The 19,902-nt window shown below is 36.9% G+C and overlaps 1 protein-coding gene across 3 annotated transcripts in view; it reads left to right on the forward strand.

The window, feature by feature from the left end:
• The window catches only part of PAX5 (paired box 5), a 283,526-nt gene that overhangs the window by 121,513 nt on the left and 142,111 nt on the right, over nt 1-19,902 (forward strand). The window contains exon 7 of one of the 3 annotated variants that reach the window (XM_058172755.1): nt 18,234-18,290. The exons of the other annotated variants lie outside the window; for them this stretch is intronic. Coding sequence (XP_058028738.1) covers nt 18,234-18,290 — 57 coding nt within the window. The remainder of the gene's footprint in view (nt 1-18,233; nt 18,291-19,902) is intronic. 3 annotated transcript variants of the gene reach the window in all.

The raw sequence follows: 19,902 nt of genomic DNA on the forward strand, positions 1-19,902 counted from the left end.
AAAGAAACCCGGAAAGAGTGCAAGGGGGTATGTAATTTATGGATCTGTGTCCTACCACATCTCTTTAAAATTACAGTGCCCATTTTCTACTGAAATAATTTCTACAAAGAGTGGCTCCTATTACAGCAAGAGGCGCGTGGACATTGTGATTTATTATTATTTATGGTTCCTGGGGCCTTGTTTATGCACGATGGGTTAGGTGCGCAGGATAGAAATGCCATTATGCAAATGACATTGAATGTCCTTACCAAGCCTAAATAATTTTTGTGTTGGACGATTAAACCTCATCTGTTATTGATATGGGCTGCAGTCAGGCTATTAAAGAGTCCCAACAGTACTTACTCCCAGTAATGGGAAAATTGAGAGGAAGAAGCTAAACAATTGCCTCAAGTGTGCTGTGATTGTCTAGTAGGAGTGGAACATAACAAACCTCCTGAATGAAAATCGTGTTCCCTACTTAGGGATAAATAAAGAAGGGAGAACATGCCATAAATTAGACTTCGTGATTTGAATTGGCGCACTAGAGAATTTGTGTAGGTTCAATTTGTTTATGTAAACATTTTTGGGGACGGTGGGAGCAGGCTGTGGTTGAAAATGCCAGTAGCTACAGCTGGCCAGCAGATAGTGGTTGTGTTTTACTCTCTTTTTTCCCTGCCTTTCTCTGCTCTGGAGAAATGGGCAAAGGGAAGGAGGGTGGGAGGACCGAGTAGTGACCCAATCTCGTCTGCAAACAAGGGAGCTACATCGTCATTGCTCCTTTCTTTTTTGACACAGCTGCGTGGTCACATTTTGATCAGTGTTGATAGCTTATGAATTCCAAAATTGACAAAATTTACAGAAAAATGAGGATAATCCATCTTCCTTAGCAGCCTGTCAGGAGCTGGCTATACTTCATAATCCTCAATTACAGATGCTATTTTCAGACATTTACATGCAGATATTAGAAGAAAATGAAAATGAGAAACAAAGAGAGAATGGAAATGCAGCTATTTATATGTATAAAAGAAAAACAACAGGTAAATTCTAGGCATTTAGATTGGACGTGGAGGTCTCTTTATAAATGCTTCTGAGTGGCTGTAGCAGAGGCACAGATTTTAGCAGGAAATGCAGCATACATAGCTTCCAGCATGCAAATAATAGAAGGTTTAGGTCAAAAACAGGTCAGTTATTCAGAGGTATCGGAGTAAAATGTGCTCATGGCGGGGTGCGCTAAATAATTCCCACTCTTTAAAAGAAAATCTCTAGGGAGTGCCACAATTCTAATTGGATTTGGGTGCAAATGAAATACAGCTGCTAATTTTGTTTTAAAAAGAAATCTTTTATAGGAGAAAAATTTCAGGAGTACTTTGTTTTAGCAGTGTCAGAATAACGGGAGATTATTTTAACTTTTACGCAGAACTCCTGCTGTTTTAAAAGCCAATTGACCAGTGTTATGTAAAACAAAGGGGTTTGGAACCCTGCCATAATTGGCTGTGTAAATAGGATTTACCCCCCCAAAGAAAAAATTGTGTCATTGATAGCGCAAGGTGGAATTGAAAATGTGATGTAAATGATAGATAGATGAAGACAGGGGTGAGGGGAGGACTCATTTTTGATAAATGGTCCATCAGATTCTTGCCAGTTCAGATCTGGGGAGTCAAAAGGGAGGTTCTGGTAATGAAATTTCAATTCCTATAAAATTTAAGACAGCTGTACATGGCACAGGTTTTTTTGTGAAGCTGGGGAGATTAATTAGAGCTGCTTTGGATTAAATCTGTGAACCATGTCAAATGTTACAATTTCTCCCCCTGTCTTTGTGGCCTGACAGCAGAGCTTTTTGTGGAAGGCTCTGATTGCTAATATAACCCTTACATTTGCCTAGTGCATTTGGCCAACATGAGATTGCCCATGAATGCTTATGCAAGAAAACCCCCAGGTAATTCACATGCCTTATATAAAGTAGTCATGATAGTTTATAGATTAAAAAAATCTGAAGTTTTTAATTTGGGTATTTAGAAAACATTTTGATTGAATGCCGTAAAAAGTGGACATGTCTCTTAGCAGACATTGTTTCTAAATAACTTTCTAGTAGGATTCACAGAAAAGGGGTATGAAAACTGTTTCAGAGGTATTTTAGATCTAAGCCCATTAATAGGGATGACGGAGAAATTTTAATGTTGTGAATCCCCAAATGAACTGCCCTAATTCACACTTTCCTGGCCAGCATAGACTGGAATTTAGTTATTTAGTTGCTTTGCAGAATGAAATGGGCAGCATATTAAACAAACAAACAAACAAACAAACAAACAAACAAACAAACAAAACAAGCAAGCAGTCTTTCCACTGCCTGAATGTTCTAATGTAGTTCATTTTTAAACCATTTAGAATTGGTTTAAAATATATATTTTTAAGGAAAGAGAGTTTTAGAAACATATTTTGAGGGAAAATCCATTTATAAATATGAATATGTGTATTTATGAAATATGCTTCTCCCCTATTTTAGGGAATTTTCTTCAGTTCCTCATACTACAACTTTATCTAGCATGGAAAGGGATTCCCCATTCTAATTTTTTGGGGTGAAGGGGCTGGAGAAGAAAATGGGCTAGGGGATTTGGGAACTACTTCCTATACCTGGATCTGCATCTGCTTTGAATAAGACAATTCTCTCCAATAAAATTATGACTGTTATTATCTTGGTAGCAATATTTATTTCATTAGAAATCATGAAAGTCAATTTATAAGCAATGGAGAATACATTCCTAGGGAATCTAACCTCTTAACTTATCTCAGTCTCCAGGGTCAGAAGTTTGCTTTAAATGAAAGCTTAGACTACATGTTGTTGACAATATTATTTGACCCATGCTTCTGAGGCCAAAATCAACATCAGTTTAGTGTAGACATAAGTTACTGTAAAATGACTTAATCTTCCTATTATTTATTTTTCCTATTTGCTGCTTCTACTGCAAATGTTGTGCCTCATTACAGGAATAATCTTCACTCTAAAGACTCTGGAATGGTACTCCCCCAATATATAAACCACATTTGTTAGAACACATTTGTTAGAACATTGCTTATGCGATTAAGCATCCCAAAGCATTTTAATCCAAAATTTATTGTCCTAAAGTATAGAGGGCATTGTATATTTTACATATATGAATAGCTATATCAAACATTTAGGTGCCACTGGTCAAAGTCTATGTTTCAGTGAATCTGTAAGTGAATTGAAGTTGACACAATGATACTGAGGTATGCATGACATCTTTCTGCAAATTTAAATGAATACTTACTATTTATATATAATTGTGACAGTGGACAGTGAATATGCAGATGTTTGCACACCCTTTTATTCCTTATAAGTAGAAATAACAGTTTCCAAATGTTTCCAGTAGCTTGGAAAAGTCTTTCTATTCTTGTTTTTGGGAATTCAGTTTTCCCCCACTTCTCCTTGTAGAGTTTTTCTTGCTCAGAAACATTGGTAGATCTTCTTGCATATATATTTGAAGTCTCCTACAGATTTTTCAATAATATTCAAATCTGCCAAGTAGAAAAATTTCCTAGTTTCCAATTTTTTTATCTTTTTTTTGGTAGATTCTTCATGGTTGGTTTGGAGGCATGCGTGTTTCAGATTTTGGTCTTGCAGTGAAGAAATTGAAGTGTTTTTCAGCTTCAGTTTTTTTCACTGACTATGGAACATTAACTTCTAGGAAATGTTGGTGTTTAATTGAAACCATTTTTTTCCTTTCACCCATACAATATATATCTAGAGACACTTGCTGCCACACAACCCAAAACACAGTAGAGCCATCCCCATGCTTAATAGCTAGCAAGAAGAGCTTTTCTTCAAATGCTTTTACCCTTTAACTGCATGTTGCATTGTGACTGAATAATTCAAGTTTTATTTGATCAGTCAAACCATTTCGTTCCAAAGCATTTCAAGGTTTTCTTTTCCATAATTTTGTGATATGGTTGGAGAAAAGATTTCCTTATGACCACCCTTCCAGGCAGATTACTATTGTATGAGCAACCTGATCCTGCAGACCTATGGGCAATTGCTATGGGGTTAGTTAGCCAAACATTTTAGTAGATCCCTTCACATTGAATCATGAGTTCTGTTTTGCAGATCTGACTAGTTCTAAGGCAGTTCCAGCAGAGTTTTTCCTTCATAGACACAATCCACGCATCTTCCATTTCTTAACTATTTCTCACAGTTGAAAATGTTAGCTGTAAGTATTCAGAGATTTTTTAAATAGCCTTTGTCTATTTTGTGAGAGCAAATTATCTTCATTGTCAATTATAAGACAGCTGCTTAGAGGAGCCCATCATAGTTGAAAGTAGACAGAACAACATGAGCAGACTAGAAGAACTAGGGTATTAGCTTACCTGTAGAATTGTCTTCACCTGGCAAATTATTGACCTGATAAAACAATAATCTCTTGAGACTTTCTAACAACTTCAGAATGAAACAAAAAGCACTACTGAATCAAGAGTGTCTAAACCTACAATTTGACTATGAGCTCCAAAAACACTTGCTTTTCACTATATGTAAAAGAGCAAGGCTATATAGGCCTAAGATTAAGAAACAAAAAGGAATAATAGTAATTCATAAGATAATGCCTTATGTATTCCCCAGAGCTGATGATTGGTGTTACTCCTGATTTTCTCCCTGCGCCTCTTCAGTTGTACCTCCATCTTCATCTGGGAAAGAAATATTGAACATACAGCACCAGTTTGTGCAAACAACTCCTTGTTTGGATGATAGTACATAACAAAGCCAGATATACATATTAATTTGCTCCTCAAACTGGAAAGTGTATGTGTATCTTACAGATCCGTGATGGCGAACCTATGGCACACATGCCCAAAGTGGCACACGAAGCTGTGTCACCTGGCACGTGCAGCCTTGCCTGTTTGTCTTGCGGGTTTTGGGCACACATGCACGTGCGACAATCAGCTATCCTTTGCACGCCGGGCAGTGCTAAAAACTGGTGTGCACATGTGCGCCAGCTAGCTGATTGCTAGAACCCAGAAGTTTGGCTTTTCCAGAGTGTGATCCCTTTGCACGTGTGCAGTGCCGAAAACCGCACTGCCCAGCTGATCATTGGGCACGCATGCATGCTAGAATCTAGAAGTTCGGCTTTTCTGTAGCATGGCCCTGACGAGCGTGCTCACATGTGTGCAATATTTCTGCATGACCTTTTCGGCACTCAATGCCAAAAAAGGTTAACCATCACTGTTATAGATGGTTGAATAGCTTTTGCTTAAAATATTTTATATCCAGCTTCCCACAATTTTCCAACTTTCAGAACTGGTTTCAAAACATAAGACTGCAGTTCTCTTATTTAGAAATGGCTTGTAATAATTTATTTATTTATTTATTTATTTTGTCACACAGTTTATATAAGCATAAGTACGAAATAACTATACAATATATAAGCATATATATGAGTATGTAATAACTATATTAATTGGATATAACAAAAGGAAACAATAGGACAGGAACGGTAGGCACATTTGTGCTCTTATGCACGCCCCTTACAGGCCTCTTAGAAATGGGGTGATGGGGGCGTGGCCATGACCGTGGTGGGGTAAGGACCTTTCCTTCACTTCACAGGGCTTATTAATGAAGATTTATGAGAATTTATGCCGTTTGGAATGCACTGTTATGGATGAAAGTTAATAAATCATGAACTGAAAGTGTTAACAGCCCAGCAGATTGAATTTAAAACTGGTAGGTCATCTGAAACGGCTTGAATTAAGGAGTTTCTACAGCATGGGTTGACCGAGCCGGCAGACAAGATAAGTTGGAATAAATTGCTGTGTTTTGTTTTTCCAAAATTAACTATCGTGTTCTGTGTTAAAAAATTTTTTTCTATTGCTGAGGCTAAGGAGTGAATATTAAGGACTGAATTTGATAATGAGAAGAATTTTTTTTTTTTTGAGCCTTCCGGAAGTTCAGCCAAGAAGAATTTAATTGAAGAGAAGAGAAACTGACTTTTTATTGGATTGTTTGGCAGTAAGAGGATTTTACTGAGCTAATTTTTTCTTTATTTTTTTTTCTCTTGAGAGCAAATTAATAGCTTGTTTATATTACAGAAAAAAAAAAAGGATTTTGCTTCGTTTAAGTTGGTTTGTCTTCCTTTCTGCTTTGCTGACGTGGAGGAAAAATGGCGCTGATTAATGTTAGCTGTGAAGTTTTGTGTTTCTTTGTGGAGTATCCTTGAACTTGAGAGATAACAGTGCAAATAAGCCGCTTCGCTTCAATTAAAAGACAGTCGTCCTTTGATCTTCACTAAGACCCTCTGTAAAATTGGTTTGGAATCCTAGTTTGGGAAATTTTTTGGTTTTTTTCAAAATGACTCAACAACTTTCAGAAACGCAGCAACTTGCTGCAGCTTTAAATAAAATTGGGGAAAAAATAGCAGGACTATCAGAGCGTATAGATAATTTGACATTGAAACTGACATCTGAAATGCAGAATTTAAAGCAAGAGATGAATGAAAACTTTGCAAAACAAAAAGAGGAAATGATAATGATTAAAGATGAAATGGAGCAGATGCATGTGCATGAGGTAAAAGTAGATCGGCAAATTGGTAAAATATTTTATAAAATGAGCAGCAAGATAAGAGAATTTGTCTTTTGGAAGAAGAGATGAGGAAATATAATTTGGTTATCAGAGGAATCTCAGAAGAAAAGGAGGATAAATTGAAACAGCGGGTTTTGAAATGGATTAATGATTTGGATACGCAACTTACGTTCACAATAGCAGACCTGGCAAGTGTTTTAGAATTGGATATAGAAGGCAAAATGGTTCTAACAGGAATGTGCTTGTCAGGTTCGCAAATCTTGGTGATAAGTTGGAAGTTATGGCCAAGGTGAGAGAGTTGGGAGATGCTTTGAAGTTTGAAGGGAAGACTATTCAAGTCTTCCTGGATATATCAAGAGAAGAAAGGGCATGGAGATTTTTTTTAAAACCAATTACAAAAGTTTTGAGAGATAATGGAATTAAATACAATTGAGGCCACCACAACAATTGAAATTTTTTATAAAGGAAGGATGCGTACAATCACCCCAGATATAGATGCATTATTATATTTACGGAGCTTGGACTGATTGAGATGGAGGATTTAATGGAGATAAAAGATCAAATGCTTCAGATGGGTGGAACATACGTGGAAACATCAATCCCAGAAGAAGAAAAAGGGGCTATTGGAGGCAAGACTCAAAGGGTTAAAGAGGAAAGAAATATCACCTGTGTAGGTTGAACAGAAGAAGAGTCGTGAGGATACAGTAGGAGAAGAAGCAGATAAGAGTCTTGGAAAATACGAAGCTGCATGCGGGTCATCGCTATCCTTTTTTTTGAGTGATGAATTTAACTAGACAGCCCGAAAGAAGTGGCCCGGCATTGGCATCCCTCTCCCCATTCTCTTTATAGAGGCGAAACCGATGAGGATGTGGGGGAAGAAGATTGTTTGTACTTTATTGTTTGTTTTGTTTTTTGTTTTCTTTCTGTTTTCTTTTTGTTGTTTATATGTTAAATATGGTAGTTTAATGTCGGTGGTGGGCACAGAAAGGAAGATGCGGGATAGGATTAAAAATTTATATTTTAAATGGGAGTTATAAAAATAATGTCATGGAATGTGAAGGGTACAGGAATCAGATTAAAAGAAGAAGATTGGAGTTTAAGATTAAAAGGATTTGCCAGACATTTTATTTTACAAGAAACCCATCAGAAATCTGAAGATTCAAATAGAATGTATATAAAAGGTATGCAAATATATGAAAAGCATTTGGAACTTCAAAAGCTAGAGGAGTTGCAACACTGATATCAGATAGGGTGTACTTTGAAAACATAAGGTAATTTTGGATGAAGATGGAAGATATGTAATAATTGTTGGAAATCTTAATGAGGAAAAAGTGACACTTGTTAATTTATATTTACCGAATGAAAACAAAGAGAATTTCTTGAAAAATAACAAAAATTTTGGAGAATGAAAGTGTAGGAAAGTAATTGTGGCTGGGGATTTTAATTTAATCAGAGATAAAATAGATAGTACTAATCCCACCCGCTGTGGAGGAGCAAATAAAATGGGGATTTTAAATATGTGGATGCTTGAAACTATGGTCGATGTGTGAGAGAGGTTAAAGGAATTGAGAGAGTATACACTTTTTCTCTAAGATATATAATACATATTCTAGAATTGATTATATTTTTCTTTCTAAAGATTTGTTGAATAATGTGGATAAGGTAGATGTGGGAATTTTAAAGATTCTGATCATGCAGAAGTTATGGTGGACTTAGATTTTAATTTTGAGAAAAAAGAAGCTATTGGAGATATGACGAGAAATTGTATAAAATGAAAAGGATAAAAATGGATACTTAAAAACTGGAGGAAAGTTGGAGATTAAATGATAACGGGAGGTTAAATTTGAAATTGTTTGGGATGCGATGAAAGCGGTGTTTAGAGGAGAGTATTAAATTATCAAGTAGGAAATATAAAATTATAAAATTAAAATGGAAAGAGATAAAATCAGATTAAAGAATTGGAAAATCAATTTTGCTTACTAAAGAAAAAAATTCTTCAGGAGCTTAATATGTTAAGAAATAAAATGATAGAAGAAGATACAGAGTTAGTAAAAAGAAATTTGAGATTTTAAATAGGAATTTTTGAATTTAGTAATAGAAATTCTAAATTATTGGCAAAGATGGCGAAAGATAAAAGAGAGAAGAGAGAAATTGAGTTTTGATAGATGATAGAGGTATAAGATGTTATAAAAATTAGAGAAATGTGAAGTGGTTAGAAATTTTTTCAGAATCTATATTCAAAGAAACCAATTAATCGGGAAAATTGCAAAGCTATTTAGAAAAGTATGTGGTGAAAATTGATCAAACATATAAGGAATTGATGGAAGAAGATATAACACAAGATGAGATTAATGGAATAATAAAAATTAAAATTAGGAAAGCTCCAGGTGAGGATGGATTACCTGTTGAGTTTTATAAAGAATTTAAAGAATTAATAATACCAAGATTGCAAAAATTATTCAATGGAATATTACATGGTGGGAAGTACCTTCGTCATGGAATAGAACGGTGATATCCCTAATTCCTAAACCAGATAAAGATTTAGAAAGGATTGAGTCCTATCGGCCCATTTCTTTAATTAATCAGGATGCAAAGATATTTACTGCTATTATAAGTAATAGATTAAATAGATTTATAGATAGATATATAAGTTATAATCAAGTAGGTTTTGTGAAGGGTAGATACATGAGTGATATTGTTAGAAGAGTATTAAATATTATAGATGTAGCTGAATATAATGGTGATAAAATTGGTATAGTATCATTGGATATTTTTAAAGCTTTTGATTCTGTACAATGGGAAACAATTAAAGTAATTGTGGAGGCTTTAGGCTTTGGTAATAAGTTTATACATGTTATTTCAAAATTGTACCAAAAGAGCAGTGCAAGAGTGAAGGTGAATGGAATATTAACTGAAGAGATAAAATTAGAAGCTGGTACGAGACAAGGATGTGCCCTGTCCCCAACATTATTTTTATTGGCTATGGAAATATTGACAAAAATGATAGAAAAAGATGAAGAATTAGAAGGATATAAGGGGTATAAGATAAATTTGTATGGATGATACTTTAATTATTTTGAAAATGTAGAGAAAGATCTGAAAAGATATATAAGCATTTGATAGAATTTGAGGAAATGACAGGATTGAAAGTAAATTGGTCAAAGTCAGAATTATTGATGGATAGTAATGGTAATGAGTCTGAGAATATGCAAGAGCAATTTGGGATAAGGATTAAAACACATTGAAATATTTGGGTATAGTGCTTTCACTTAAGGTTAAAGAATTGAAAAAACTTAATTATGATGTGGTGATTAACGAAATTGAGAAGAAGATAGATAAATATAAAATTTTAAAGTTGTCTTGGTTTGGTAGAATTGCAATGTGTAAGATGATGTTGCTGCCCAAGTTCAACTTTTTATTCGAGATGCTACCACTAAATTTGACAGAGAAAGATATTGAAGGATATCAGAAAAAATTGGATAAATTTTGCAACGGTGGCAAAAGACCTAGATTAGTGAAGAAAATGTGGTATCAAAATCAAACGGAAGGTGGATTAGGAATCCCCAAATTATTTAATTATTACTGTGCGTATGGTATCCGGATAGTGGTAAAAATACTTAAAGGTGAAGATAACTATTGGAGAGACTTAGAGTTAAGGGATATAGAGAAATTTGGATCAAGGTGGTTTTTAGATAAAGCAAATTTAAAATGTGTAAGTAGAAGTTGACCTGATTTTTATCTCTGGCCAGTGGTTTAATGATCTGGTTTTAAATGATTTAGTTGTGGAACCTTTGTCATGGTCAGATCATTTTCTCCTTCGTCTAGACTTTCTGACCGCTACCCACCATCGCAGGGAGACGGAACCAATGCGTTGGTTCCGTCCCAGGCGCCTGATGGACCTGGAGAGGTTCCTGACGGAGCTTGGGCCGTTTCCCGAACACCTGTCCCACGACTCGACTGAAGAGCTAGTTGCGGCCTGGGAACGGGCCGCGGCTGGAGCTTTGGACCGTGTCGTGCCTTTGCGGCCTCTGACCCGGCGTCGGTCTCAACCAGCTCCTTGGTTCTCCGAGAGCTGAGGGAGATGAAGCGCGGAGAAGACGCCCAGAGAGTGCCTGGAGATCCAGCCGCCTGAGGTTGACCGACACTAGTTAGGTCCTATAGTAGGACCTACCTAGTGGCAATGAGGGCTGCGGCGCTCCCACGCTTTCTCCTCATTGCGCCGGGCAGATAACCGCCGCCGCCTGTTGGTGACCGCCGCTCCTCCAACAGGAGGGGCGGGAGGACCCCTACAAGGCGTGCCGAGGAGTTTAACGGTTATCTATATGACAAAATCGTTCAGCGGGACGGATTGGATCAAAATTGGGTAGATCCGGGCGAGGGTTCCAAGGCCCGTCTTGTTGAGGTGGTTTGGGATGATTTTGATCCTGTGACTCCCGAGGACATGGACAGGTTGCTGGGCAGGCTGAACACCACCACATGTTTACTGGATCCGTGCCCCTCCTGGTTAGTATTGGCTACTCAGGAGGTGACACGAGGCTGGCTCCAGGGGATTACAAATGCTTCCGCGGAGGGTCTTTCCCGCGCCTTGAAAGAGGCTGTGGTGAGACCCTCCTCAAGAAGCCTTCCTGGACCCAGCTGTTTTAGGAACTATGGCCAGTTCCACCGCACGGCGAAGGTTGTAGAGAGTGGTGGCATGTCAGCTACCCCAGTACCTGGATGAAGCTGTCTATCTAGACCCGTTCCAGTCCGCCCGCCCGGATACAGTACGGAGACAGCTTTGGTCGCGCTGGTGGATGATCTCTGGAGGGCCAGGGATAGGGTTATTCTCTGCCCTGGTCCTATTAGACCTCTCAGCGGCTTTTGATACCATCGACCATGGTATCCTGCTGCGCCGGTTGGAGGTTGGGAGTGGGAGGCACCGTTTATCGGTGGTTCTCTCCTACCTCTCTGATCGGACGAGACGGTGTTGACAGGGGCAGAGATCGACTCAAGGTGCCTCATGTGTGGGTGCCGAGGGGTCGATTCTCTCACCCTCCTGTTCAACATCTATATGAAGCCGCTGGGTGAGATCATCAGTGGCTTTGGGGTGAGATACCATCTGTACGCTGATGACACTCAGCTGTACTTTTCCACCCCGCCACCCCAGTGAAGCTGTCGAAGTGTTGTCCCGGTGTCTGGAAGCCGGGTCTGGATGGGGAGGAACAGGCTCAAACTTAATCCTCCAAGACGGAGTGGCTGTGGATGCCGGCACTGGTACAGTCAGCTGCAGATGCAGCTGTCTGTCGGGTGAATCATTGGCCCGATGGAGAAGGTACGCAACTTGGGCGTGCTCCTGGATGGCGGTTGTTCTTTGAAGACCATTTGGCAACCGCTCCAGGAGAGCATTTTATCAGGTTCGCCTGATCCGCCAGTTGCGCCCCTTCCTGACCGGGATGCCTTATGCACAGTCACTCATGCTCTACCTCTCGCCTGGACTACTGCAATGCTCTCTACATGGGCTCCCTTGAAGAGCACCCGGAGACTTCAGCTAGTTCAGAACGCGGGCTGCTGGGTTATTGAGGAGCTCTCAGCTCCACATAACACCTATCCCGCAGACTGCACTGGCTACCTGTTGTTTTCCGGGTGCGCTTCAAGGTATTGGTGACCACCTTTAAAGCGCCCATGGCTTAGGACCGGCTATCTGGGACCGCCTACTGCCGGCTTCTATCTCCCATCGTCCGCACGCTCCCACAGAGAGGGACTCCTCAGGGTGCCGTCAGCCAAACAGTGTCGACTGGCGGCTGGGGAGGGCCTTCTCTGTGGGAGCTCAACCCTGTGGAACGAACTTCCCTCGGACTTGACAATTACCTGACCTTAGGACCTTTCGCCGCGAACTTAAAACTTATTTATTTCATATGGCTGGACTAGCCTGATTTTTATTTTTATTGGATGGGTTTTTAAAATTGTGTTATTTTATAGGGGAGTATGTTTTTTAACGTTTTGGGCATTTAAATTAGTTTTTTAAGGGTTGGTTTTAAATTATTGTGTGTATTTATATTTTATCTGCCTGTTCACCGCCCTGAGTCCTTCGGGAGAAGGGCGGTATACAAATTAAAATATTATTATTATTATTATTATTATTATTATTAAGTTATTGGTTAAAGGGATTAAGTAAAATGTGGAACAAATTTGTTAAAATTTTAATTCCGGATATAATCTTTTTGGGGGAGACAACTGGAATTTGGCCGATTAAAAATAATATAAAACGTAATGAAGTGATTAAAGAGGAAAATATAGAAATTATTAGAGATTGGATAAAAGTTATGGGAAATGAAAGGAGGAATAAAGAAATTATTGAAAAATTAGGGTTAAGTTGGTTTGAAAAAATACAGATAGAAAAATGGACAAAAAAACTAAAGGAAAATTATTCGATAAATAGATGTGAAACTGAATTTGAATATTTAGTATCTCGGATTATGAAAGATGAAATTGGGCTAAAGGGACTCGTTAGTAGGGTTTATAAGATTATAAATTCTGATGAAAATTACAAAGAGTGATGAGGATAAATTGGGAAAAAGATCTTAATATTGAAATACCAGAGTCAGATTGGAATGTGAATTGGAAGAGTAGAATTATGAGAACTTTATCTATAAGGATTAAAGAGCTCAATTATAAAGTTGTTTGGAAATGGTATTTGACTCCAGTAAGATTGTCACAAATGGATAAAAAATTAGTAAAAATGTTGGAGATGTGAGATGGAATTGGGGACTTATGAACATATGTGGTATAATTGTGATAAGGTTAAAAGTTTTGGCAACAATTGGAGAAAATGATATTTGAAATGATGGGGAAAGTAATAACATTGAGAGTGGAAACTATATTATTGTTGGTAATTAAGGAAATAGAATTAACAAAATATGAAAAAGAATTGATTAGAATTATGATTATAATAGGTAGAATTATAATAGCTAGATATTGGAAACTAGATGTGATTTTTAGAATAGAAGAGTGGAATTCTGAAATGTGGAAATTAGCTTTAAATGATAAAATGACATGTGATATTAAAATTAGAAGTGGTGTGTATAAAGAAGATATTTTCTGGAAGACTTGGAAACCATTTGTGGACTTTGCGCTTGGAACATTGGACGCTTCAGTACCTGTACCTCGAGAACGTGGATTTTGGCAATCAAGAGGATATATCCGAAGACCCAAATCTTCCTTTTATGTATAGCACAAGGGTGTAATAATGTATTATTGTTTGTTTGTTTGTTGTAAAAAAAGTAATAAAAAAAAAGAAAAAAAGAAAAGAAATGGGGTGATGTCAATAGTAGACAGTTTTTGGTTGAAGCTTTGGGGATTTTGGGAAGAGACCACACAGGTAGTGTATTCCAAGCATTAACAATTCTATTACTGAAGTCATATTTTCTGCAATCAAGATTGGAGCGGTTAACATTAAGCTTAAATCTATTGTGTGCTCGTGTATTGTTGCAATTGAAGCTGAAGTAGTCTTCGACAGGAAGGACTTTGTAATAGATGATTCTATGATTAAACTCAGGTCATGTCGAACGCGGCGTAGTTCTAAATTTTCTAAACCCAGGATTTCAAGTCTGGTGGCATAAGGTATTTTGTTGTATTCAGAGGAGTGGAGAACTCTTCTTGTAAAATATTTCTGGACACGTTCAATTGTATTGATGTCAGAAATGTGGTATGGGTTCCAGAGAGTCGAGCTGTATTCAAGAATTGGTCTAGCAAATGTTTTATATGCTCTGGTTAGTAGTGTAGTGTTTTTGGAGAAGAAGCTACGCAAGATTAGGTTTACAACTTGTAAGGCCTTTTTTGCGATGTAGTTACAATGGGCTTTGGCACTTAGATCACTTGATATGAAAATTCCAAGATCTTTAACAGGGTGGAGGTCATCAGTAAGGTAATGTCCATCAAGCTTGTACTTAGTGTTTAGGTTCTTTTTTCCAATATGTAAGACTGAGCATTTGCTAGTTGAGATTTGGAGTTGCCAAGTTTTAGACCATTCAGATAAGAAGTCCAGGTCTTTTTGGAGGATAGCTGTATTGTTGGTGGTGTTAAATAGTTTGACATTGTCAGCAAAGAGAACACAATTACTTGTAATATGGTCACAGAGATCATTAATGTATAATATGAAGAGTGTTGGTCCAAGAACGCTGCCTTGGGGAACGCCACTTTTGACAGGAACAGGATTTGATATAGCATTGCCAATTTTGACTACTTGTTATATTTTTGATAGAAAAGCTGTTATCCAATTGTAGAGGGGTCCTGAGATGCCGTAGGATTTTAGTTTTAGGAGACATTTATCATGTACTACTGAGTCGAAAGCTTTACAGAAGTCTATGTAGATTGCATCTATTGCTTTGCCCTGATCAAGATTTGTAGTCCATATGTTTTTGCAGTGAAGAAGTTGTAAATTACATGATAATTTTTTTCTGAAACCAAATTGTTTATTAGAGAGTAGGTTGTTTGTTTCTAGGTGGAGGGTAATGGATTGGTTGATGATAGATTCCATTACTTTGCAAGTGACACAGCAAAGAGAGCTAGGTCTGTAATTTTCAGCTAGGCTGGGGTCTCCTTTTTTGAAGACAGGGATGACCGTGGCAAGTGACCAAAGTTTGGGAAGGGAACTGGTCGTGAAAACTTTTTCAAAAATTATGCTTAGGGGTTCTGCTATATTAGTAGAAATCTTTTTTAACAAGTATGCACATAGTCCATCAGGTCCAATAGATAGGGATGGTTTCAGTTTGTGAAGAGCTTTTTCAACATTATCTTCTGTGAAATCTATATGTGTTAGTTCATTGTACTCATTGTTGGTATGATTGGGGAATATCGGGTATAAGTCATTACTGTTTACAAAGATTGTGCCAAAGAATGTGTTGAAGAGGCTTGCTTTAACTGTTTCATCATTATATTCTTTGCCGTTAGAATCTTTTAGTGGTGGGATGGATCTCGAGTCTTTAAATTTGTTGTTCACAAAATTATAAAAAGCACAATTGTAATTTGTGTGCAGAAGGTCTTCTTCTTGCTTGGTGTGGTAATTGGTTAGGGTTAGGGTTAGGGTTAATAATAATAAAAAGTAAATAGAGGTGCCACTATTTAAAGAAAAATGCCAGGAAGGTACTCGAGAGTTAATGGGATCCCTTTATTAAAAGTTAAATTTTAAAAAGTCCAGCATTCTTATAGTTGTGTGATGTCACTGAAAGTGTGTGGTGTTTCTGGAAGGTTCTTCCCCCCTGACTTCCTCAACTGAGTATTAGTATTTCTCTGCAATACATTTCAGTGTGTGAACAAGAATAGGAGAAAATAAATATATTTTAAGCCTTCTACTCTAACCTAGATTTTCAGTGGGTTTTATTGTGCTTCAGATAATAAGGGTTTCATATTTACACAGCATTTTATTTTCCTAAATCATAAAGTACTTACAAGTAATATTTCAAGAACCCTTGTAACTAATATTTATGATGAGCTGTATTATTTTCTCCATATTGTAATTTAACGGGAAAGACATTCTCTTTCTTTTTCTCTGCATTGCCTTTAATAGTTTAAAAAACCCAAAAATCAGATCCAAAGACAACATTTTGTATTAGTTTAATGCCTGTTAGGTGTATTAGTGAATGAGGAATAATGCAAGAATAATACACTTAAATATGTCATTCAGTTTTCCCTTCCTTTCCCTTCCTTTCCTTTCCTTTCCTTTCGTTTCCTTTCCTTTCCTTTCCTTTCCTTTCCTTTCCTTTCCTTTCCTTTCCTTTCCTTCCCCTTCCCCTTCCCCTTCCCCTTCCCTTCTGTCATTTTCTTTCTTTTTTCTTTAACGTACATAATGTATGCATTTTTATTTTTGCATTTTTTCATGTCTTTTTTGTCTCTACTTTAAGAGCAATGAAACAATATATGACTCAATTATAAATGAATATGGGTTCAATTGATTCAGTGTCTGTAGTTATGATTCACTGTTGGATAACTTCAGTTCATGCTGTGTTGGTATATGGAAGTTAAAATGTGCTTACTTTTTGTTTTGTTTTTAGGTTGATTTATGCTTAGTGCTTACATCTCTGTGCTTTCTTTGATTGTATGCTTAAAACTGGCAGAATCCTGTACATGTATTATTAAACACTGAGAGTAAAATAGCAATAAATAATTAGGTTATCAGATATGATGGGCTTTAGTTCTTATGATATGACCTGATTACTGGAAACATCAGATATATATTTATACATGTATTTATTTATGAGCCTTCTATGTTAGTTTAATTACAAAAGACTTTTAAGCTAGTGTTTTTCAATCTCAGCAACGTTAAGAGGTGTGAACTTCAATTCCCAAAATTTCCCAGACCAACTGATTAGGGACTTCTTGGAGTAGAAGTTCATGAAATTGAGAAGCATTGCTCTAAGCACCGTCCAACAACAGGGCCCCAGAACTAATAGAAAGTACAAGATTGTTTTAGGAGCAAAGAATTATATCACAGGGTGTGGAAGGTTGAGAACAATTTGTTCAGTATTAGGAAACTCAGAGATAATTGCACTTTTCCTAGAGTTCACCATTTTAGCTAAGTTCCTTATATCTATTATTCACCTGAATCAGCACAGCCTAATGGTGGGTTCTAGTGAGTATTTTGAGTGATGAAATAAATAACTTTTCTTTGAAACCTCTATTTGCATTTTGTTGCCACAATCTACAGAAACCTGATTAGGTGAAGGTGGCTAAACAGAGGGAAGTTTATTATAAGCATAGCAGATTCTTGATCAACCTTCTGAATCTAAACCATTGTGCAAATATTGTAATCAACCAAAGAATGCACCCATCAACCCACTTCTAGTATTTTTGCTGCTTGTTTTACAGTAGATACAAAGATTAAGTTATCCGGCACCTGGTAGGCCACTGTACCTGACTGATGGATTATACCTTTGTAAATCACACGGTATGCAGAAATGATTTGTAAACTGCCCCACCAGTTTATAAAGGTACAAATCTGGATCTCTAGTGTGTCTAGGACACCTAGAATAGTGTTAATGGCTGGCAGTCGCTTTCAAACATCTTAGCTTGCTGTTGAGGTCTTCCTAACTTTCGTATATGAAATCTTTTTAACTGGAGGAATAACAGATCAGGACTGCATCCAAAGAGCACTTTGCTACCTAATGATGCCTTCAACATCTCATTTATTCTTATTTTTACCCCATTTTATAAACATTTGGATTTTTTAAAAAAACTTGTACAGTGGGCCTGCATTAACTGAACTTTACTAAACCAAACTGCGGCCTATTTTTAACTAAGTATAGTAATCTACCAAAGACTTGGTAAACTTCTTGTTTTCTTCGTTGCCTACTTGCACAACTAAGCACCTGGCAAATCACAATTCATGGCTGATGGACATTGTTGAATTTCACCAGTTCTTCAGTATTTGAGTGAGATTCCTGTCAACAAGGCCTAGGCACCTTTGGAGAGCCAAGCATGTATTTCACAGCTGCACTTCTGCCTTAGATCATCAAGCAATACTTAACTACATGTCAGTGTCCTGCTATCATGTAGAATTTAGCAGGAATTACAGAAAAAAGAGTGCCTCCAATAATAGAATTTAAAAGCATTTTTAAAAAGTTCTCTGCACTCTTAAAACAGCAAATAAACTATTCTCCTGATATTTCTGTTTTTTTTCTCCTCCATGCTATGGCAGTGGTGCTCCATGCTGATGAGACAATACTTGGTGCAACCCCAGGCAGTCATTTTTCAGGTAATTTCTTAGGATACCAAATACCTGACTCATACTTTTTCAGGTATGAAACAGGTCAGTTTCCCCAATTATGGAGTGTGTTCTTTGGTTGTAGAGTAGACTGTATCTTAGTATAATTCTGATCATAGCTATATCAGATCTTATTGCCAGCAGAAACAAATAACATTTTCAGATGCCGCTTATATTTAAGGAATTAGGACAATAATATGAACCGGGCACTAGTGTCAGGTATGCAGAACTTTTGAATGCAGCCTGTCAGGTGCTTAGCAGTCTCTGTTTTTGCAATTTCTACCTTAAATGCTAATATGAAAAACATAGCTTGAATATTTCAACCAATGCATTGTCTGCACAGTCGGTATACAACATGCAGAATTCACAGATCTTCTCACTAACACATTACCATTAACAACAATATTGTAATATGCCTTCTGTTTCTGTAGCTCTCTATAGTAATGCTCACTGCTGTTTTTATTTACAAGCAAACTTCCTACTTTTGCACTAAAGTTACCCCCTAAATTTTATATGCAGAAGGAATATTGTAAAAATGGAAAAGTTTTTGAAGAAGAGTGATGAAGGTTAAAGAGGAATTGGAATATTTTCATAATTTAAAACCCTAATCTTGCATAAAAAAATAATAAACTGACTTGTTTTTTAAAACAAGTCACATTTTAATTTGATGTGTGGTTTGATTCTACAAATGTGCATGCTGATAAACAATAATCTGTCTGCATTATTTCCTTATAGTATACAATTTTGTAAGATTGTAGTGTATGAAAAATAATTGAAAATTTTAAAATAAATTATGGTTTTTCCCAATTTATATAATACATGGGGCAATTACAGGCTCTATGGAACGACATATATGATTTTCATTTAAGGCCATTAATTACTATATTAATTTCATTTAAGGCCATTAATTACTATAGAATGAAAAAAATGATCCTATCAATTAGGGTGGGTGAAAATTGTATTCCTTCTGAAATTTCCAAAAATTTGAATTTGGATTTTAGGAGAAGACTGAAAACCTTCCTTTTTCCTGGAATAGTATCAGGAAAAAACTTGGGGATCTCGTGCTTTGGACACTGGGAACTGTTGCACAAATCTTCTTCATTAACTCAGACTAACTTAAAGAAACGGGTAAATAGATCAGAGATAAAAAGCAAGGATTGGGGCAATGACTATTGACAAAAGCTTTCCTTTTCCTATTTGCTCGCCTGGTAACCATCTCCAAAGCTTATTATATCAGGAAATAGAAAAAGTCTGCTGGTTGGCGATTAAACAGTTGCAATTGTTACAGCCGGATGGGGGGAAGGATGACTGTAGCTGGGGTGAAGGTATCATTGAAAATGGACAGAGGTGAAGCTGGAAATGGAGACGAGAGATAAAATAAAACTGATTGTAAACCCATTTGGAAAAGAATATAGTGAGCAATGGCAACAATTCTTTGCATTAATAGAAGAACACAATAGTTGCTAAACAAGTGTAGCGATGGTTTGTATATTTTGATAAAATTCCATTGAACTGCCTCATTCAGATGTAGCATGTGGATAATATTATGGTGATTTGGTATTAATGAGAATGAGGATAGAGATGGCTTTAAAAAAACATGAAT

This window comes from Ahaetulla prasina, chromosome 2 (assembly GCF_028640845.1).
Source record: "Ahaetulla prasina isolate Xishuangbanna chromosome 2, ASM2864084v1, whole genome shotgun sequence".
Classification (NCBI taxonomy): domain Eukaryota; kingdom Metazoa; phylum Chordata; class Lepidosauria; order Squamata; family Colubridae; genus Ahaetulla; species Ahaetulla prasina.